Genomic DNA, 23,894 nt, shown 5'->3' on the forward strand with positions numbered 1-23,894 from the left:
TTAAACGTAGCAAATTACACGAGATGTGGAGACACTGTGAGTTACTGCTTTTCAACCTTTCCAAGCAGACGCATGCATCCGCCTTGGTTTCAAGTAATACCAAGCAAAAACATGACTGGAAGTAAACTTCAAAGCCTGTCTTACAAAATACACCAAACAGAGAACAGAAAAGTGAGAAAAAATTAATAATGCAATCTTAAAAATGTCCCGTCATAGTGCTTCAAATAACTGAAACTACCTTCGTACCCCCAACCAGAAAATGGCCACAGTCCACTATTAACTTTCCATTTACTTACACTGTCCCTAAATCCGCGAGCCCCGAAACTCCAGGCCAATGACCGCCGAGCCCTGACACAACACCAGTCATATTCCTGAAGGGGGTTGACCGATGAAATTTTTCACAGAATGGAAAAACAGTCGATCAGGTTGAAACCTACCCAGTCAGAGGCCGATGGACTGTTCAGGGCATTTGCCTGGTGTATATCTGCCTTCATTTCCCGACAAACACACACATTCCTGTCCATATTGAACATGTGAAGCGTATCCTACAAAATGACACCACCGCAAAAAGCCAAAAAAAAAAAAAAAAAAAAGAAACAAACGCAGCTTAAAGGAGCGAAGGAAAATCTACCTGAAAACAGAAGGGTGTTAGGCTTTAATTGTGGAGTACGGGCAAAATGATAATAATGGACAATATTCAAGTACAACGTCATTTACCCCTAAAGCAATAAGCCTATACATCTATATAGCTAATGTGCTCTCTCCAGGAATCAGCTCCTTTAACTATATATCAATTAATAAGCTATTTGTAATGCGCTTCAAATTAACTTTTACACTTTCCATTTGATTCGTAACTAATTGTAGTTTGGTACTAGATCAAATTTATATCGTATTCTTTCCTACATGTGCCATAACATACAGAGCTGTTCACTGGCTACGCTTGAAGCACTGTTTACATCCTTCCGGCATCACCTGTAATTATATTACATCTATTCAGAAAATATTGATTCTTCTAGTTAGTGACAAGGCATTAATGACGTCAAAAACTATGAAATCATCTCTCAGTCTTTGTCTTCTGCTTCCAGTATTTTGTTTGCTGATATCGTGGGATTCACGGCCATTTCCTCGACATGCACTGCACAGGCGCTGGTGGGGATCCTGAACGAGCTATTTGCTGCCTTCGATAAGTTAGCCAATGTGAGCAATGGACGGGTGATGTATTTCTTGAGCTATATAGTACCATTTAGTACAATAAGCAGATGTTAAAGAATGAATGAATGGATGATGTTAGAACCAGAAAGCAGATATAGTTTCAAATTTAGAATGATAACATCTAAAATCAGAACAAAACAAAAACGACGCTTTTAAAATCAGGAAATTCGAAAATCACATTAAAAATAATTTGCTCATGTCCAAATATTGAAATGCACCCTTTAAACATTTAGTGCTAAATAAAAAAGGTATAGAGTGTGGAAATGGGTCAAAAAAACTGAAGTGTACAGAGTACAGTTGTTCAAATATGTTACATGTGCTGAAAGCTGGACAGAGTACAGTTGTTCAAATATGTTACATGTGCTGAAAGCTGGACAGAGTACAGTTGTTCAAATATGTTACATGTGTTGAAAGCTGGACAGAGTACAGTTGTTCAAATATGTTACATGTGCTGAAAGCTGGACAGAGTACAGTTGTTCAAATATGTTACATGTGCTGAAAGCTGGACAGAGTACAATTGTTCAAATATGTTACATGTGCTGAAAGCTGGACAGAGTACAGTTGTTCAAATATGTTACATGTGCTGAAAGCTGGACAGAGTACAATTGTTCAAATATGTTACATGTGCTGAAAGCTGGACAGAATGACCTTGAGAATACTTTAGATAAAGAGAATGCAGGTGTATATTGTATTCTTACAACTAAAGGGTAAGTCAAGAGTTTTAGTGATTTCTAACTTCACTTCCTGTCTCATCACCGTAACCCAAATGACCTCAGCGTTGCTCAAGATATCGGTACAAAATTTATTAGTGGTGTCACCTATTGTATGTTCTGTCACATTTACGTAAGGCTAAGAAAACATATAAGGTATATACATGTATATAGGTATAAGAAGGGCCTGTGTCAATCATTGTATGGTCTGTCACATTTACGTAAGGCTAAGAAAAACATATAAGATATATACATGTGTATAGATATAAGAAGGGCCTGTGTCACCCACTGCATGGTCTGTCACATTTACGTAAGGCTAAGAAAACATATAAGGTATATACATGTGTATAGATATAGGAAGGGCCTGTGTCACCTATTGTATGTTCTGTCACATTTACGTAAGGCTAAGAAAACATATAAGGTATATACATGTATATAGGTATAAGAAGGGCCTGTGTCAATCATTGTATGTTCTGTCACATTTACGTAAGGCTAAGAAAACATATAAGGTATATACACGTATATAGATATAAGAAGGGCCTGTGTCACCTATCGCATGGTCTGTCACATTTACGTAAGGCTAAGAAAACATATAAGGTATATACATGTATAAAGGTATAAGAAGGGCTTGTGTCACCTATTGTATGTTCTGTCACATTTACAGTTATACTGCCAGCTCAGGATCAAGATTCTAGGAGACTGCTACTACTGTATATGTGGCGCTCCAGAGCCTCGTTCTGATCACGCCATCCTCTCCATCCATATGGGCCTGGCGGTGGTCGAGGCTATCAGGTAAGAGATATTTGCGTTGTGCAAAGCCTTAATATCTTAGTGATGTTTGATATTTGACGTGTGCTTGGCGGGTGTCGTCAAGTTTTCACACAAACGACCTCGGTCAGGTCATGTACCGGTAATCGTTGATATGTAACAGAGAGCAGTACAACCATATAACCTTCCGAATGGAATGTAAAAATTATTGTTTTAAACATGTATATAGCTGTCTCGGGCCAGTGGTACCTCTGTAAGAATAAGATACTCTCGACTATGTCGTCAAACCTAAAAAGAAACATTACACAACAGAGAGTAAGAGCATAGCAGTGACGGCAGTGTGATGATTGGCAAATGGTCACACGTAACCGGTGAAATACGGCCTCTTGTCAGTTTACCTCATTTCGTTTCAAGAAGATCTTTATGGCTAATCTAATTAAGACGCACAGCATAGAGAGTAAGACCACATCAGCGACGACAGTGTGACAGCTGACAAAAGGTCACATGTAACCGGTGAAATGCCGCCTCTTGTTAATTTGCCTCAGTCAGGGTTTTATTCTAACTGCTCATGCAAATGATTAAAAGCAACGAAAAGATTAAAATCAAGTGCATACCGGATGAAAGGCCATTAAAACCTGTTCTAAGGTGGTGACAAATGGCCACCATAACATAGAATCCAATGCTTCAAATGCCTTTTCTAAGTTTGAACAAATTCTGAAAATATAAATCAGACTATTTTATGGACAATGTTTAATGGTCTTTAAACATTAGTGATTCTTTGTCTTTAAATAGTAGCAAGTTACAGCCCGCTAGCGCCATGACCTAAGTAGAATTAGGTAAAAAAATATATGTAGTGATTTGAAGCGTAGTACATATAGACATCACTGGTTTAAATTATTCAAAATGCGGAATTGTCATCACAGTTAATGTACAAATATATTAAAACAGTACAAAGGGACCGATGAAACAGATATAAATAAGAAACCCATTTATTGCCTGTCCGCCAGTGACGTCCGAGAGAAGACGAAGACTACGTGAATATGAGGGTGGGGGATCCACACGGGGGCGGTGCTGGGCGGGGTTCTGGGACAGAAGCAGTGGCAAGTTTGACGTACTGGGTAAGAGGTCACTCTGGCCAACCATATGGAGTCTGGCGGTATACCGGGGTACGTACATCTGAACATTGTGGTTATTTGTCTCTTAATGGACTTAATATTTAGGGATTAACAAATTCATTTATTTATTATTTCGCTATGGACTTTCGTTTTCATGTTTATTCTTACTATCTTTCGCGAAAAATTTCATTTTTTTTCTTTGGCCATTGATATAACAGAGTAAAATACAAAAAAATATATTCTGTTAACAGAAATGAATTATTTTTTATTGTTCCGAGTTTTCTTACATTTATTTTTTTGTATATAATTTCTATATTATCTTACAAAAAAGTAATTTTTTGTAGTTTATCACGGTTCTCATGAATGTTGCCCTTATGCCATTGTAGTCAGTTTATAAACATTCGAGCGTTCCGGGCGTTCTGAAAAAACCTCCTGACACGAAATCCAGCACTTCATAGAATAGCGGAAGGAAAGTTTCCCCTAGTCACTGTTAGCTACTGTATGCACTATTAACCTGTTCTATTTGATAAACGTTGTCACGTGGAATAGAAATGGCGCAAAGAAAAGAGATCATCCTAAGTGCAGCCTACAACGTAAGTTCTGCGCGATAAACATTTTCTCCAGGCGAGCCGCTCGTCTGATAATTGTTTGTTTTTTTGTTCGTAGATGCAACGATTGCGCTCAGTGCGCCTGGACAAAGGAAGTCATCATTACTTTAAGGTTACACGAGCGCATTGATTTTACTGACTATTTATGAAAGTGGAGTTGGAGCTGTAGTTGGAGGGTTGGGGGCAATTAGGACCCAATTGCCCAAATTCTAACCTTAAGCCGTCGTATAAGTGAAATATTCTTAAGTAGCGGTGCGTCGTAAAATATTAGTCAAATAAATAAATCTTTGTAATAAAACCAGCATTTTCCTTTTGTAGACGGGTTCACATCTCTGAGCAAACCAAATCCCTCCTTAAAGACGTGTTTGAACTGGAACCAGGCGAGGGAGATACGAGAGATGATTATCTGCGCATGACAGGAACCACAACTTACCTGATAAAATCTGTAAAAGTCCTGGTAGGTTTAACTGCGCTAATAGTTTTTTTTTTAGATAATTAAAATAAATGAAATTAAATTAAATAGTCTAAAATGCCCGAGTGTTGTATTAATATCTTTCTATGATGTACATATGTTCATAATTTTTTACATACTCCATACAGCCATTTGCTGCTCTCTATGCTCGCTTTCCATCACTGCCACCACTAGACAAGCTTGACCTTTGGAGCCTATAGGCTTGTTTAGGCGTAGCCTTACACTATTGTCCTCGCGTGGAACTATTTACTCGGCATTCATGAATTAAATTGTTTCAGGTTTTGGTTTGAATCATTTGTTCATACTTTAGATAACGGGAATGCATGTGTGTAAAATATTATAGAAGAACGTTGGGACAGAGTTTTTGTGTTTTCTGACCTAGGCGTGTTCACGATTTTCGTACGAAATTTGCTAGTGGTGGTAGTAATGTAAAGCGAACGTCGCTAGCGACGCATGCAGTGGTATGAAATTTATAATACCCGCGATCCCGTTTAACAAGCCTGCCATTCATGACCCGTATGCTTACTTTAAGGCCAGTCGAAGGTTTGTGTCGTTATTGGTCTGCGCTGTTTTGATGGCCATATTTTTGCACACTTCTTTAGCGGTAAAAAGTTTGAGCTTTTAAATCTATACAAGTTGATTATTTGATTTATAAGCCATAGACTCATAAGCACGATTTAGAACGAAAATAAATGATGATGTGATTCAAATGTGAAATCATCAGGAGTAGCTCTTCACCGGAATTCCTCACATGGGGAAGTATGGTTGCCATGAAAACGCTTGGGTCGCAATGTGTACGAGAGGCTTTGGCACATAATTTTGTTTAATAATTCATATTTGTATCATTTTTGTTGGGTCGTTGTCCAGTTTCCAGAAGGCACATTGGAGAAAAAGAAATCGACCAAGAAAGGTCAGGCAGCAGAACCAAAGATGTCAAACCTTGAAGAAACGGTAAGTCTTAAAGGACTCAGCTCAGTGATTTTGCCACAGTTTTGTATTCACAAACTAAACTTTTCCGTGCATATTTTAGGCCACAGTACAGCATGTATATCTCACCACGGACTCACACATGAATTATTAGTTATCCGATTATTAACGACGCAAAACAAAACCTACAAAGCGCATGTAGCGATGGTCCACCGGCGTTTGTTGATTACTGTCGTCTTTTAACTTCACGATCCACTTTACGGTGGTTTGCAACATTAATGAAGAACGACATTAACGCCGAATTTTGAACGACCAAAAATCACGATTGTTGGGTGATACCTTTAATCCAGGTTCACAGGGTAAGGTTTGACCCATTAATTGAAAATGGGACAAGCTTTATTGGATACGATTTGTAACTTTCTTACTGAGAGTGACTCACTGAGAGTTCATATGTTTCGAATTCGATGATATCTGCGCGAGTTTGGCCACCTCGCAAGTAACAAAGGATCAAACGTTTGCAAAAGTCTCCTTTTTGCAACTATAAGAATTCTCAGGGATATTCGAGTAAGGAGATATCTTTTCCTGACCTTAACAGGCTTTACACTCCTATCACGACACACTAAAGGGCGTGCACTGGCACAGGTGCATTTTTGGCAAATAGGGTACATTTTTGGCAAATAGGATACGTTTTTGGCAAATAGGATATATACACGTACGTCACCAGAATGGGGTACCTTTTCCCGGGCAGTGGCGACTCGGGTCAAAGTCAGACTAACCATTGTCCTCTTATAATAAACTGTAATTGTTACCGGTTTTCCAATCAATCGTAAACAGAAACCAAACCGGCATGATACACAGTTGAGGATACAGCATTTTTGATAGGTGTGAAAGACCAGGAAGGCCTATGGTGCATACGTAAAAGTTAATAGTTGAAGCTTTTCTCTTTGAACAGGAAACCATGGACTTGACTAAACAGAAGGAACTTAATCATGAGAGGCTTCTCCAGCGGAGGCTGTACGAGGCATTGATGGAGCGAGAACGGGCAGGGTAAGTTACAACAACAGCAACTTTGGTGTATCTGAGTAGGGAGACTCGCAAGCCAGCCGAGGACCTGGTGACATACCATGCTCCTTAGATCGCATGCTACGCTCTCAAGGTCAGTTCGCTTTACACCACTGCCATCACTGGCAAGTATTGTACAGAGATCTTACAGAACGCTAGAGGTCACGGAAGCCACGGCGATGAAGCAGGAAGTGATGTCAGCAACACAAAAACTGTCAGCCATTGTTTCTAACAATATTTTGTACACATGCATTAGCCTTGTCTAAAATATTCACTATACGACGCTAACCAACACCTGAAATAGTTTTATTGCTAAATGCTGATTAAATAGTTCCGCGCGCTGACAACAGTGTGGCGGATCAAGCTTGTCTAGTGGTAGCTCAAAGCTAATCTTCCTACCGTAACGCCCAGCTTCGCTCATCTGGACTTCCACAAGGGCAATTTCATTCAATTTCATTGAATTTCCAAATATGGTGGACGTAAGTTTGGTTTGCCCGATTCAAAAGTTTAAACGGCTGGATTACTGTTGAAAGATGGTTTACCAATGCCGGCTTTGACATGTTAACGGTTTGTTCTTATCAGGAAATTGGTGGATAGCAAAAATAAGGTAGGGTTCAAGTCGTTTTTTATTTTAGTGAAATTTTTCGCGTGGAAGTTCATATGACGGAAGCTTTACATTACGGCAGGAACGTTCAGCTTAGTTTTGGGCAAGTCTAGTGGTGGTAGTGATGCAGGGCGAGCGTATAGGGAGCGGCACATGCGTTTTGAGAAGTATGATCACATACATGACAGATTAATGGCACTTACCACTACCGGAAACACCAGTGTCTTCAGCCCATAAGGACCAATCACGTAAGAATAAGCACGAATAATGCCACATGATTGGCTCGCCTAGGCTGACGTCACCGGTGTTTTCTGCATTGTGGGAAGGGCCCTGGGCGTTGTGGGGAAACCTTAAAAACAAAAAAGCGGTTATAGTGATTCAGGGATTCGGCAAAATATGCCTTCAATTATAAACGCTAAGGTGGCCTCTGTGGCTCTGTTGGTTAACGCGCTAGCGCAGGGTTATGACCCAGGAACCTCTCAACAATGCGGTCGATGTGAGTTCAAATCCAGCTCTTGCTGGCTTCCTCTCCGGCCGTATGTGGGAAGGTCTACCAGCAACCTGCGGGTGGTCATGGGTTTCCTCCCACCTTAATGCTGGCCGCCGTCGTGTGAAATATTCTTGAGTACGGCGTAAAACACCAATCAAATAAATAAATAAATAAACATAAACGTTAAACAAACAGCACTACGTATTTCGATGGTAAAAGAAAGGTGAATTTTGTTAAGAAACATTTCTCAAGTTTTTGGTGTTTGGTTGATTGATTTTTTTTTCTTTTTGCCAACTTTGTCTAATAACCTATTCTTTTCAGTGAAATTTGGAAAGTTATGAACTTCATAACACTCCGTTTCAAAAACGCCAACCGAGAAATCGGTTACATCCAAAAGAAGGAGCACTTTAGCGGCATCGGAATGATCGGACTGTGCCTTGTGCCCGTGGCTTGCTTCTGCTCTCAAATGTGCATTGCTCCAAGGTGAGTATGTACATGTGTTAAAGGTTCGATTAATTTTTATTGAATACAATAAATGACTTGCAGCATTGAGAGCAAAGCCAGCGGAACGATGAGAGTGTGGATGCTCATCACACGTAACCGGTGAAATACGGTCTCTTTTCAGCTTATGGTAACTTGTAGGCCTGCAAATAGGTGCGTGACAATTTTGATAACACCCCTTTGGAAAAAGTGTTGTATGACCCAAGTAAGCTTTGTCCAGTGATATATGACATGGACGTGGTGATTCCACTTCTTCCAAAGAGGAAGTTTCAAATGTCAGGCACCTCTTTACAGGTTTTGAAATGCAATTATTCTGAATTCGTCGACATGTTTGTCGGGTACTTTGCAAACAGTTCGATAAGGCCTGTGAAATGGCCTAAAACGACGATGAAATAATTTGATGAATCACTGGGTTGTGAATGATTGATATTACATCTAGAAAGTATTACATCTAAAATAAACAATTCGTCTATTTATCGAGAACGTATTTCAGAAACCTTTATGGTCATGGCATTCAAGTTCATCTACGAAAGAAACGGAAACGCAATAAAACACTGCATGCTACCTCCGTAATTGTGTACGTGTTTAGCGCAGTAACTTGAAAAGAGTATGATACAAACAAGAAATGTACCATTCGTGTCTCTGTCATTTCCAGGAAGAGACCTGCGATTAAATTACAAACAATACATGGTCATTCTTGCTCTGCTTACATATGTGCAAAGGGACATCATCCGGTTAGGAAATCCCTTCAATGTTGATACTTCTAACTTTGCATCGCGATGAAGTACACACTAAAGATATATGTTTCTTTTTTAAACACATTTCTGTTACAGTTTGGAAACGAGCCTAGGTGTTTAGTCATAATACACAATATTTAGTAACCTAAGAAATGTGTTTATTGCACTAAACATGTGGTATGTTTACATATTAATTAGGTGGATATTTTCAGTAAACATACATAGTCCTGCAAACATGGCCGATAATGTGTAAATTATGTGTAAAAGGCCGATAAACATGTAAAATATGGCTAAACATTTTGAGTATATGTAATTTACTGTGTTTTACGCCACAGAAATGCCGTCACGTACGCCACTTTTGCAGCCGGGGAGGTTTTGCTGGTCGCCATGACAGTTGTTACTCTTGCAATAAATTACCCACGGGTAAGTTATCAATCGACAATAGATCTGATTTGAGCTTAGGGAAGAACTTTGTAAAGATAAACAATGAGTCTAAAGGTACAAAGGGATCTACGACAAGAGCCCCAATCTTCAAGAAAAAAAACCTCTTCCAAAATTGACCTAGGATTACTATGAAAGCATTGAACATCTTGTTTTTTTGGCCTGTGCCCCCATCACCCCGCAGACATAATACATGTATAATATCTCATGTAATTCTGACTATAGTCTAGAGGTATTTAGTGTATTACATAAGATTATACATATTCCTATTTGCGTGACTGTTTCCTGGATGCACTGTGTGGTTGCCGTGACTGTTTCCTGGATGCACTGTGTGGTTGCCGTGACTGTTTCCTGGATGCACTGTGTGGTTGCCGTGACTGTTTCCTGGATGCACTATGTGGTTGCCGTGACTGTTTCCTGGATGCACTGTGTGGTTGCCGTGACTGTTTCCTGGATGCACTGTGTGGTTGCCGTGACTGTTTCCTGGATGCACTGTGTGGTTGCCGTGACTGTTTCCTGGATGCATTGTGTGGTTGCCGTGAGTGACACCACCACATGGCTGAAACAGGTCTGCTGCCTATGTGGCGTTAATCTCCAATACGTCGTCATTACTCTTTCTGAGCTACCCATGGTCTGTTTTTAGGGTTACCCCCGGGTCGTCGTGAGGTTTTCTAACTGGGTGGAGAGCCGCTGGTTGGCTAGATCAGTCTGGGGCACCCTGGCCGTCTTCATCATGGCTTCCCTGGACGTCTTTGACATGGTGAGGTCAAACTCCAATCTACATGCTGTCTATATGCAGTCACCATCTTGTCTAAAATTCAAATAAATATGCTGTCCAAAATTCCACTCTATACACGCTTTCTAAAACTTGATCAGTATGCCGTCCAAAACTCCAGCCTACTTCAATCTACGCTCTGTATAAAACGTCGATCTACATGCTGTCCAAAATTCATATGTTGTCTAAAACTTCAGGCTACATGAGGTCCTAAACACCAGTCCATATGCTGTCTAAAATCCCAATCAGTGCGTGGTGTCTAAAACTCTTATGTACGTGTTGTCCAAAGTTCCAATCTACATGCCGTCTAAAACTCCAACGTACATGCCGTCTAAAACTCCAGTCTACATGTTGTCCAAATCTTTAATCTACGTCCTGTCCACTCGATCCTATTTACATTCTGTCCAAAATTCCAGTCAGTGTATGCCGTTCAAAATTCCAATAAGTATGCTGTCCAAAATTCATGTATACGAGTTGACCCAAACTCCAGGCCACGTGCTGTCCTAAACATCAGTTAACAGGCCGTCCAAAATTCCAATGAATGCATGTTGTCCAAAATTCTAATCTTCATGCTGTTCAAACGCCAACCAATGCATGTTGTCCACACTTCCAATCTACATGCCGTCCAAAAATTCCAATCCGCATGCTGTTCAAACCTCAAATCTACCAGCTGTCCAAGACTCCAATCCACAAATTGTCTTAACGCCAGTCTACATGCTGTTCAAACCTCCAAATCCTTAAATGCTGTCTAAAATCCAGTAGATATCCTAGAAGCTTTATTTTTGGTTGGTTGTATACAACTAAAATAAATCCAAAAGGGCTTATATTTCTGACAATGTGACAAACCTACCATTATTTTCTCTTACACGCATCCAAGAGACACCAGGATGCATCTTAGCTGCACCAAGCAGTCGATTGGGCAGTTGGTCGATCGGTCAGTTGGTCGATCGGTCAGTTGGTTTCAACATTCTATCTTTAAACATGGACCATTCACTTCGTGAGATTGACTCGACTACCGGTTTACATCAGGAAAATGATTTGGTTCTTTCGTAAACTTACGATACTTTTATCCATCAAAGAATTTATATAAGTGAAATTTGTGTTGTCTTTGTCTACATTGCTTCTATCAGTTCAGCTGCGACACAAATCACTCATATAACGATACGACGACCGGGGTCCTGGAGCCGAGCGACCCCACGTGTCAGTACCCGTCCTACTTCATCTACTACGGGGAGATAAGCCTGATCGGAGTGACTCTCCTAGTACAGATCAGCCACATCCTAAAGTCCTGCCTCATCGTCATCATCACCTGTACATATGTCCTCACCTGCCTCGTCGCTCTGCCGAGCCTGTTTGACCGCTATGAGCACGTGTTGGACCAGTACAGGTAATATATTGTGCTGAATAATTAAAAAAAAAAACAAATGCTATGTTAAAATGAAAAGAAATTGATTTGATTATTATCATGAAATATAAGAAAACGACAAAAACCTTACTTTATATTTATTTTGGTTTTAGTTTCAAAAAGGAAGAAGCTGAAATATACAGCAAGGTATACTAAACTACTATATTATGGATCATATAACAGGCCTTGAGGTATTCTGGCGTCATAGGAAGGGTTTTCCAGTCTATACATAACTTTTACTCTCAAAAAAAATAATCTGTTCATCTGCTAGAATGTCTTCTGTTGTTGCAGTAGATTATAATGTTTATATTAATGTTCTATTAATTTAACGTAAAGATTCTTTTAGCCTAGCAGGTTGAATATGACAGAATATTGTGTTTAAAACAACAGAGTACATTCTAGCATCACTCAGACTATGAACTTTCAGTTAACATGAACAGAATAAGTTTTTGAGTGTCTTGGCACAGTTTTTATTATTTATAAGTAAAAGATGACTTAAATATTGATCACAAATTTCGCCCGCAGGTGAATTTGAGGACGAAAACTGTAATGTGACGTCAGAGTTGTCACAAGCAGCATGGTCCATAACAGCCTACCTTAATATTTATTTATTTATTTGTTTGATTGGTGTTTTACGCCGTACTTAAGAATATTTCACTTATACTCCGGCGGCCAGCATTATGGTGGGAGGAAACCCGGCAGAGCCCCGGCGAAACCCACGACCATCGACAGGTTGCCGGCCGGAGAGGAAGCCTGCATGAGCTGAACTTGAACTCACAGCGACCGCATTGGTGAGAGGCTCCTGGGTCATTGTGCCGTGCTGGCGCGCTAAGCAAATGAGCCACGGAGCTCCTCCATCTTCCCCACCCCACCCCATCTTAATAGAATCCAGGCTTCAATGCATTTAATTCCAATTCAAAGGGTGTAAAAATATTAGTATAAATGAAAGTACCATTACTTGTAGTTTCCAGCATTCCATATGGTGATGCTTACTTCTATTTTGAGATGTCTTTTCTTTTTAAGGCAAAGAAAACATTTGAATGAAGTATATATGTAAGACCACTAAAAGAAAATAATTTGATTTATTTCTTTAGACGTTTTCAAATCGAGTGAAATGGTTTTAAAACACATGACACTACTGTGGCCTGGAGTGAACTCCACGGTCTCAGTGACGTCACTTCCATGTTTTTTTTACTTGAAATAGCTCGTTTCAAGATCCATCTGGTGAATGCATTCGTAAATCCATATGTATAAACATTTTCAATCATGAAATTTAGCAGTCAATGTAAGTTAAGTGACAAAATACATGATGTGACGTCACTGGTTAAAATATTGTCAGGAAAGGTAGAACCAGACTTTCAAGGACATTTTACTCGGTAGAAAAAAAATAAATAAATCGAACTATTTTTAGGACGGTGGTCTTTCTTCTGACATATACTTCAACTTAGTGTTTTGTTTTCCTTTGAATCGAATCGCGTCAAACCGTACATTATCATCATCGTAGCCTAATGACCTCTGACCAAGGAGGTCGACGGTTCAAATCTAGCTCTTGCCAGTTCGACCGCGATTTTAAATCCGGAGATGTTCCGAATGGCTCCAGAACAGAAAGATCACAGGATCGAATTCAGTCCTGCATTGGTCGGGTACTGCTTTAAGTCCAGAGGTTTGCCTGGGGAAAAAGCAGCGATTTACTGCGACCATTTTGCCCATAAGCCTACCGTCTTACAAGTGAACAATGCCTATATTATGACGTTAAACTGACTCAACATAAATTAAAAAGCATATAAAATAAAATGAGGTGACTTCAAATCAACTAAATGTCTGAAAAAGGCATTTTTGCTCTCCGGCCAATATCTACTTTAAATGTGTTTATAGCGCATCAAAAATGTATGTATTAAAATACTTTGGGGTACAGTTTTGCTCGGCGCTTTGAATGTCGCTGACTTTGTCAGATCGTTTGTGTCACATTAATGAATGACGATGACTCCATTTAAGTGCAGTCACTTGTTGCCAGATGTTCAAAAGTGTATTAAAGTTAAGCCAGGATTAAACCTTAATACCAATATCATCCTAATACAAAGTAAATGGCACTTAAGTCTGGGCTATAGTTAATACCGGGCTTAAGTCTTAATACACTTAATTGGGCTCTGAGTTTGTTATTGCCTTGTACCCTATGCTGTTACAGCACACCTGGTACCTTGTTTTTCTCAATGGCGAATGGACGAAGAGCACATATGAACCGAACATTGTTTATCTATGTTGTAGGTTTAGCAGAGTCGATATTATGTACTCTTTAACCGGTGTGATGTGTATCATAACACTGATTCTACTGGAGTTCAACAGAGCTGTAAGTAAAACACTGCCCCTTTAATACCGGCTAGGTATTCTTTTGCCGCCTTTTAACAGGAGATATGTTTGAAAGTTTAATTTGTTTTTCCACCTGTGTATTTAATATTATATATTACCGCCTACATGTGCTAAAATTATGGCACATACTATTATTATTGTTGTTGTTGCTGTTGTTGTTGTTGTTGTTGTTCAGCGAGATATTGCCACGCAGATGTATGAGTCTCATAAGGACAATGTAGCCCTTGCATTCAGCGAGATATTGCCACGTATGAGTCTCGTATGACATTGCCGCCTATGTGTTCAGCGAGATATTGCCACGTATGAGTCTCGTATGACATTGCCGCCTATGTGTTCAGCGAGATATTGCCACGTATGAGTCTCGTATGACAGTGCCGCCTATGTGTTCAGCGAGACATTGACACGTATTAGTCTCGTATGACATTGCCGCCTATGTGTTTAATAGGATGTTATCGCGTATATGTTTAGCATAACATTGTCGGTAGACTCCTGAACACATCACTGATAACTGGTTAAACTGGAGCTAATATACCGGAGACTCCAATACTGTAAGAAGTCTATAGTGACTCCATTACACAGCACTGATAACTCCCTGATAACTTCTCACACAGATGAATGTTACAGCTGGGGCTAATATTCCGCAGGCTCCACCACTGTAAAGAGTATAGTCTGATAACTCCCTGATAACTTCTCACTGATAATGTTACAGCCGGAGCTGGTATATGAGGGACTCTACTACTGTAAAGAGTCTATAATGACTCCTAAACACAACACTGATAAATCCCTGATGACTTATCAATGATAATATTACAGCTGGAGCTCATTTCTCGGAGACTCCATTACTGTAAAGAGCAGGCGGAAGACCGGAAAGAGGAAGTAACGACACTGCGGCAGAAAAACGAGGCTCTCGTGTATAACATACTTCCGTCCCACGTGGCCAAAGATTTCATCGGAAGGACTCTGAGAGATGAGGTACGTCAGAAAAAAAGATCCAGTCCGGAAATTAGATATAGTCGAATGTAAAAATTGCTGCATTTACGACTTAATCGGGCTTGTTCTTCGATAAATGTCAGAAAGTTAATGCATAGTGTAAAAATATAGATTCTGAGAAAAAAAAATAGAAGTTGCATAATCTGTGACTTTTCATTATTTCTACAAAATTGTATTTATGATCATCAAGACACTTAAGATACATAGGTGATTTATATACACGAACAAATAATAGACAGCAGTGCGGGGTAAGATTCAATGAATGGATCGGCGGACGCATCCAATGAAAGGCGCAATCAGTATGGGAGGTGAGGGGTGTGGAATAGTAGTGGGTAGGAATAATGACGTACAAAAACCATCTATGGATGTTTGAATGTGAAACAGTTTTCCATTTTAGTCATGTCATGAGGCAATAAAACTGAGAACAATAAGCTGACAGGATTAAAGTGGGTCAAAGATAAATGTAGCCCTACTCTGACATGTCAGTGAGGATAGAGGCCTCGCGGAGTTTGCAAATTTACGCGCTATATGCGCCATGCGGTTCCAAATCAGGCTATACCCACATTAAAGAATTCCTCTCTGAAAAGATTATTTACTTTGCTCAAGTTTATTAATACAGATTTACATTTCGATTAACTTGTTGAATAGTATTTACTGTAACAAGTTTTAAATGACAAAATGTTAAAGAAATATTCTGTTGGTTTTACTTTAAAAAAAACAGTTCTGAGTTGGATAGCTAGCCAAGGCTTGATTTAAACACACAATTTCAGTCGCTATGACATTCGCAATGTGCGGCTTAACCCCAGCCTTAGACAATGCCTGGAGGTGCTCTTCCGGCCTTGGGTACTCCGGCTCCATACGGCTCTCATACAACTGACCGCCACAATATAAATGAAAAATTCTTCAGTATTGTTTTAGAAAAAAATGAATAAATATATTCACCCTGACAGGAACTGTACAGCAACTTGCACGAGAGCGTCGGCGTGATGTTCGCTTCCTGTCCGAACTTTAACGACTTCTACTCCGAAGATGCAATCAACAACAACGGGCTGGAATGTCTGAGATTCCTGAATGAAATCATCTCCGATTATGACGAAGTGAGAACATGTCTTTAACTACATAACACTGATTTATCTGCTCAGTCTAAAGTTGAATATTTTAGCCATTCTTGTTTTGATCATTTATTAACAAAAGGAAAGAAAACATATAAATGAATTTTTTTTTTTTTTTTTTTTTGTTTTTGTTTTTTTTTTTTTTTTTTGTTTGAGAACATTAGTCAGTCAAATAAATAATTTTTTGTTTGAGATTTTATTTCACTGTATAGTCAGTTTTATAAATATGAAGCCATATTTGCCAAATATTTGGCTGCATTTAAAACCACATGTTTGGCTGGATTGCTGGATTCAGTGGAAAAAATCGTAGTACACGTATTTTGAAAGACGATTTTCAATGGTCTGTCTCCTGATCTTTGCTTCGTTTTATCATAGTTGTTACCCTTAATTCCATACCAGTGGTGATTCCTTGAGAGACTGGGTTGTTTAACATCAGAAATTTCGCAACGATAAACACAGATCAAACTGGGAAAGATGGGAACTCAGAAGACACTTTACAGGAGCAGACAATAACAAGTATTGCAAATACCAAAAGAAAGAACGTGTGAAGTTATTTGTAAATATGGTCTTTAATATTTTCTACGCCTAATAAATTATTGCTTGTATTCATAGACATGCATTTAATGTTAATTATTGTAATATTTATGAATATATCGAAAACATAAATATGATTAAAATTCAGGTTGAAAGCATTTGTTAGCTGGAAATACCAAATTCTAGCACGAATATATTTATTATCCCTGTGTTACACCCTCATTTAGAGAATTATTATGCAGAGACAATGTATACCATGTGGTGGCCCCAAATACCCACCATACAAAAATTGTATTCAAAATCTCATTAAAGAAAAATCGGAAAATATATTAAAGACAATGTATGTAACTAACTTTTAAAACTCTTTCATCTGAACTTCATATAATTTTTATGCTTTCTCCATCTGGTAGCATTTGAAACATAATCTTAAAATAAAAGACAACAAACAACATAACCTGATTTATGTAGGGAGAAGAGTGGGAACTGACCTAAACCGCCACAGATATATCTTTATAAAGTGCTTGGTAACGCTATAAATCAACCTTTACTCCGAAATTCTCACATATTTGCCAGTGGTCGTTGGATTATCCCGGACACTCCGGTTTACTACACCCATGACCGTCTTCGTGTAAGTGAAAGTCCTTGACCTTGACGTTAAACAAAAATCGATTAAATCCAAACCTATGGTCATTAGTGGAAAGCAATCTTATATACTGTTATGATGATCTAACTGTTATTTCTACGCAAAAATACAAAATGCCACAAATCTATTTGTAATTGCGTATAATTCAGTAAGCAAACAAACCAGTGAAATACCAAAAGTTGTAACAGCAAAACGCCATATGAGAGCAACCGGAAATACGATGTCGTGTCACTGTACCCCCGTCGTAAACTTGGTTAAAAAGCAAAACAGGGCAACAACCCGTGAAACACCAAGAGCTGTAAGAATAATACCAAACAATCGAAAAGGAGTAAAACTGTTGATAGAAGTGTCTCTTAAACAAATATATTTACTGATAAATTATTAAAAAAAAAACATGTCTCGTCTTTTTATTTTTATCGACAGCTGCTCAAGGAGCCTCGTTTTAAATCCATCACCAAAATTAAGACAGTCCAGTCCACGTATATGGCGGCCAGCGGGATGATGTTCGCACCGCCCAAGGTGAGTGAACATGGAGACCAATGATATCAGAAATACAAAACTGGAATCTCATCTTAGTGCGCATAAAGTTCCCCTGAACATCGAGACCAGTGAAATAGAAACAAGCAGTATTTGTCTGTAATATGTGTGCAGTGTGGTAGTGTGTCCAAAAATTACAATTGTTGAAACACAGATTTTGAGAAATGTGTACGCATGTGTGTCCATGAACCTGTGCTGTGAGATGTATGGAAGTGCGCCCGAAAACCAGTGGCTGAACCTGCAATGTTAGAAGTGTGGATGCGTGTCAAAAAACTGCAGTCCTTGAAACGTTCATTGTTACCAGTGTGGATGTGCCTAAATATGGCAGTCGTTGAAACCTGCTCTTTCTCCAATATGAATGTGTGACCAAAAATTGCAGTAGTTGAAAACTGTTCTTTGAGGAGTATGAAAGTGTGCCCAAAAATTGTAATCCAAATATTGCAGCCTTTGAAACTTGCTCTTTTAACTGTATGGAAGTGTATCTCGTTGAAACGTGAATTGTGAACTGAACAGATATGTGTCCAAATATTGCAGTCCTTAAAACCTTAAAAGACTTTCAACAGTATGAAGGTGTGTCCAAACATTGCTTTCGTTGAAAACTGCTCTTGGAGAAATATATAAGTGCGTCCGAAAACCAGTCGATGAACTTGCATTATGAGAAGTGTGGATGTGTTTCCAAAAAATGCAGTCTATGAAACCTGCTCCAGCATGAAAATGTGTCCATAACTTATCATTTATTTGAATTTCTTCCTCCAGGGGGCGACATTCAAAGAAAAATGGCAGCACTTTGACGATCTTGTACAGTTTGCCTTCTGTTTGAAGCTAACTTTGGACCGAATCAACGCCCAATCTTTTAACACATTCGTCTTGCGAATAGGTAAGCTTTGGCTTTTCTTCTTCTAGATATTTCCGTTATGTTAAACAGTATTGTAGACCCAGTTGTTCAATAGTAAATTTGCAATTAATCCCAGTGTTAACTTCAATCTGAACTAAAGCCTTATTCGTTTTGTATTAGGCCAAGTCTAGTTTTAAAGTTTAAGCCTGGCTTAACTTTTGGTGCACTTTTGAACAACCGGTGCCTGGTATTTGATGGCGTGTCTCAAGTAGAACAAAGAGATAAATGTACTTGTTGAATTGTAGAAATTCCATCGTGATAAAGAATTGTGATATTTGTATTTGATGTCAGTATGTGGTGATCCTTTGTCTTGTTTTAATGTTATTGTATGTTAAATATGATGACAACACAGCATTCTGAAACATTCTAGACCAGTCACGTCTAATGTATTGCAATTAACATCAATCCTTTTTACATAATCCTGCTTAAGCCATGATGCTAGGGGGCGTGTGATTTTTTTACTATGTTTTGAAAATCTGTCTTTTCTCTCCATGCTGGAAGTCCTTTATTACCAAAAGCACCACTAGTCCGCTTTCAGTGACGTCGTGTGATCGAATCAACCTCCCTCTGGCTCTGTACTTCGCCGCCGACAAGTAAATAAAGCGCTTTGAGTTCGGCGTAAATTCTAATTAGAGTCGTAGCCCAGTGTTAAGATGCACGACTTCCAACTTCTGGCACTCTAACTAGGTACAGGTTCAAACCTAATCTTGGCCAGGGATTTATTGTTATCTTTTTTTCCCGTTGGGCGCATAGGCAATGTTTTGATCCTTGAGTGCAACTTTTCCCCACGATTATTGCGTACAAGACGAACCTCAACATCGGCCCTAAGATGAGATAGATAACCAAAATTTCCTGAAAGACAATATGAGCGCATGCGTAGGGTTCATAGATGGAAGTGATGATTGTGTAGATGGAGAAAGATGTCAATGATAAGTGTTTTAAAACCGACAGATGAATCTCTGCTTATCATATGGGCAGAGTGTTGTATTATTTAAAGTAATAATCAATCTAACACCTTTTAGGACCTGTTCCTAGTGTTGGGATTCAGTCAGCGATATGAAAAAGACAATGTGGAGGGCAGAGAAAAAGTAATGATTCTAGCTTGTTCAATATTTAATAACGTCATTAATAAAGGAACAGCGTCCGTGTGAAAGAGTGCATTATAAGAACTTGTGAAATACGATGGGTCATATATGCAGATTGCTATTTTGTTTTTACTTACCGGTAGTTTATTATGTCCTTTTCTCAATGCAAGTTGGATTTGCAAGTTATTACTGGTATTTTTATTATGCATAAAGTATAAATTAGCTTTTTTTTCTTGCCACACCTTACAGACTTGGGTCACTAGGCTCTGTTAAGGAGTCTTACACAATGAGCACGTATGAAGTACTCATTATATGGGGTTGTCTTTCTCCATATTCTACATAACTACACTACGTTTGGTGTTTAGTAAACACAAACAACAGCATCTAGTTTTTTTTAGTGTAAATTTAGTGAACGTAACATCAACCTAACGTTTTTCTGTTGTCAGGTATAAACCATGGTCCAATTGTCGCTGGGGTAATTGGAGCCCGTAAACCTCATTATGATATTTGGGGTAATACGGTCAACGTGGCGAGCAGAATGGATTCCACGGGGCAAGCAGGCAGAATACAGGTAAAACCTGCTCGATGGCTGGCTTGTGGTGTGTAGGTGGAGGCCCAGCAAATATCTTATTTCATATTTGCGCCTTTATGTCTTGTATTTTGTAAGCTTTACAAGCCTAGGCCTATGCTTACATGTTCAATTATCAATACATCGCACCATGATTTAGACAGTGTAGGCCCGTGTCTGCTCTACAATGTTTTTCTTTAAGATTTTTTCTTTCTAGCTTAGATCTCGTATGTTTTTGCAGCCTAAATAATGTTAAGGAAAGAACTCCTTAACGCAAGGTAATGGTACGAAAAAAAACAGCATACAATTGTTAAAAGAATTCGTTTAAGACTAACGGAAGCATAAAACGACATACATAAACTAGTTTACATGGCGACTCCATTCCATGGAAATACTTGAGCCAAGGCAACAAGACGTATCTCTGGGATTCAGGCTCTTCTAATCAGCAATGCTCAGTTCATGGAATTCAGGCTATGGCTTAAAATCTGTGGATCCTACGTAAATAATTTCCCACAGCATTAAAAAGTTAACTTGCATTTTTCGGCCGCCGAAACATAGTTCTCAGAGTTGGGTTAAGGATTCCAGCGTCTACAAGATCAATAAACAGTATTCGTTCTTGAGTAGTGCTTGAAGTCCAGACCTTATGTTTTTATTAAGCATAAAGTTTGGTATTTATTTATTTGATTGGTGTTTTACGCCGTACTCAAGGATATTTTACTTATAAGAAGGCGGCCAGCATTATGGTGGGAGAAAACCGGGCAAAACCCAGGGGAAACCCACGACCATCCTCAGGTTGCTAACAGACCTTCCCTACGTACAGCCAGAGAGGAAGCCAGGATGAGGTGGACTTGAACTCACTGCCACAGCATTGGTGAGGGAAAAATTCAAATTTAGTTTGTAATGCTGTAGGGAATTTTATGTGTGGGGTCCACAAATTTTAAGCCATAGCATGAATGCGATGAATTCCTATCGTAACAAGGAATGGTGTGTTGAGAATGGGGTGAATGTAGAGCTACTCTCAAAATGCAATTGTGTACAGTACGTAAATATGATGTATCCAAGTACACATTAATGTTCCTGTGCCATGCCATTATTTTTTGCAAATTAAGTGTGCGTGTGGTACACATCTTGTATATTTTTTGTACACAATTGTTTTTAGTGAGTATCTCTCCCAGTGAAGACTAACATGCATATATATGTTAACCCACCACCCCCACCCACCGCCTTCACCCTGGGTCTTTATATGGAATAAACGCCATCATGACCATAGCCCTTGACGTCACAACTGCGGCTTACAACAAAAACTTGCGGCGTCACTTATTACTATATAACCAATGACTAGCGCTTGGATGTTAACTTCTACCGAAAAAAACACACTCTTTTAGGGTAGGGGTCTCTATTAAACGTGTATTTTACACTAACAATGTAACTTTACACATGAGGAACAAGATTTTTCCCAAGTTATCATCTCTCAGCTTTCTGTTTTCCATTCACTTGTCTGGACCCGGTTGTTCAAAACTGTTGTAAGATTTAATACGAGATTCAACTTTAAGCCAAGTCTTCAATTTTGTACTTACCCCCAAAACATTGTGTACTAGTATAATAAACAGGAACTAAAACTGCTATTGTTAAACTTTGACTTTGGAGAACGGCATTGGTTGCAGAGTTTGGCTAATATTTTATACATAAAAATTAGTACCAGTAATAGTTAATACACGTTTGAACAACTGGGTCCTGCTGTAGTTTAATTCATTTGATCTCGTACCTTTACCGTTGCAGGTTGTCGAGGAATCCATGCTCATCCTGAAAGAATTCGGATACAGATTTGAAAAACGCGGATTAGTGTCTGTAAAGGGCAAAGGGCAACTGTTGACATTTTTTGTGAACAATCGTGATACGCTACAGAGTTTACCCAATCAGGTGTCTACATCTTGATAGACGGAGATTTTTTTGTCTTTTGGAAATTCTCGGAGGAATCAGAAGGCTTTCTCCAGGATCTTGGTCAAAATACTTCGGAAACCTCAGATAAATTCAGTCATAATCGGTCGGAGAACACCAGGTATCAACCAGGTAACACAAGATTGGGGAATAAGCAGTCAGAGGATTTCGGAAATCTTTGGCTGGAGAATTTCAGGTGTTATCGGTCCGAGGATATGGGGGACTTTCGGGCATTATCGGTCCGAGGATGTGAGGTCTTGTGAGGTCCGTTCATTATCGGCCAGAAAACTAGGCCAAAGATTGTTTCTGTTGTAAAGCCTAAGCGAACACACTACTGTCACGATCGACGCTAAAAATCCAGTGAATGGTTTTATGGTTCATTCAAAAAGACTTGATCGATTTAATGTCAAAGGTTTACACTGACTAACTATAGTTGGTTCAAAATAAAATAAATACCCACAAGAAAGGATATTTTCCTTTGCCCTACCTGAGAAAACCACCAGGGCAGTTATAGCCGTTGAATTGTTTAACAAATGTACACGTGAGTGTCTTGTAAACACAATTTTCAGACGGTCAGTCTGTGAACGGGTTGGGAAAAGCTTGAGAAAAGTCTCACCTATGGTATCACGTGGTGGTAAATTCAATCTACGCTAACAAACCCGATTGCAAAAAAGTGTTTCAAATGCATCATTCAGCTTAAAAACACATTTCTTGCGCTGCCTTCAACGTATTTATGAAACAGATCTATGAACTGATCACTGTCATAATGTTTTTGTACAGATATTATTTTTATTTATTTGTGGATTTTCTTATCTTGTTTTACTTATGTATTTGGTCATGTCATTAAGGTGTACAACCACCTGTCCGAGATGAAGGCAAAGAAAAAGACTTTCCAGTCGGACAATCTACTAATTTGTTTTATACGAATGCATTTGCGTTCATATATATTATTAATTGCTTGATCGTCCGAGGAGTCAGAGGAATCTGTCTTTGTTTATTCATTGCACTCACTTTTCGCTTCGCACTCAAAACTAGTCTTCTCACAGTTGGGCTTACATTTCGCTCCGCACTCAAATCTAGTCTACTTACAGTTGGAAGAAGGTCTATTCATAAATTGGTCCACCTACCTTTGTTTCTTCATTGCACTCACTTTGTGCTTCGCACACAAAACTTGTCTACTAAACAATTGGAAGAAGGTTTATTCATAAATCCATGGTCCACCTACCTTTGTTTCATCATTGCACTGACCTTTCGCTTCGCACACAAAACTTGTCTACTAAACAGTTGGAAGAAGGTTTATTTATAAATCCATGGTCCACCTACCTTTGTTTCTTTATTGCACTCACTTTTCGCTTCGCACACAAAACTTGTCAACTAAACAATTGGAAGAAGGTTTAT

General features: G+C 39.0%; 1 protein-coding gene across 1 annotated transcript in view; it reads left to right on the forward strand.

Annotated features, from left to right (window-relative positions):
• The window catches only part of LOC135464874 (adenylate cyclase type 3-like), a 42,876-nt gene extending 20,383 nt beyond the window's left edge, over positions 1-22,493 (forward strand). Inside the window, 18 exon segments of the mRNA XM_064742443.1 lie at positions 1,086-1,197; positions 2,587-2,714; positions 3,698-3,856; positions 4,732-4,870; positions 5,753-5,836; positions 6,765-6,859; positions 8,290-8,451; positions 9,542-9,629; positions 10,291-10,407; positions 11,553-11,809; positions 14,093-14,174; positions 14,370-14,453; positions 15,008-15,166; positions 16,135-16,281; positions 17,897-18,006; positions 18,745-18,887; positions 20,437-20,561; positions 22,338-22,493. Coding sequence (XP_064598513.1) covers positions 1,086-1,197; positions 2,587-2,714; positions 3,698-3,856; positions 4,732-4,870; positions 5,753-5,836; positions 6,765-6,859; positions 8,290-8,451; positions 9,542-9,629; positions 10,291-10,407; positions 11,553-11,809; positions 14,093-14,174; positions 14,370-14,453; positions 15,008-15,166; positions 16,135-16,281; positions 17,897-18,006; positions 18,745-18,887; positions 20,437-20,561; positions 22,338-22,493 — 2,347 coding nt within the window.
• The last annotated feature ends 1,401 nt before the right edge of the window (positions 22,494-23,894 follow it).

This window comes from Liolophura sinensis, chromosome 4 (assembly GCF_032854445.1).
Source record: "Liolophura sinensis isolate JHLJ2023 chromosome 4, CUHK_Ljap_v2, whole genome shotgun sequence".
Taxonomy (NCBI): Eukaryota; Metazoa; Mollusca; class Polyplacophora; order Chitonida; family Chitonidae; genus Liolophura; species Liolophura sinensis.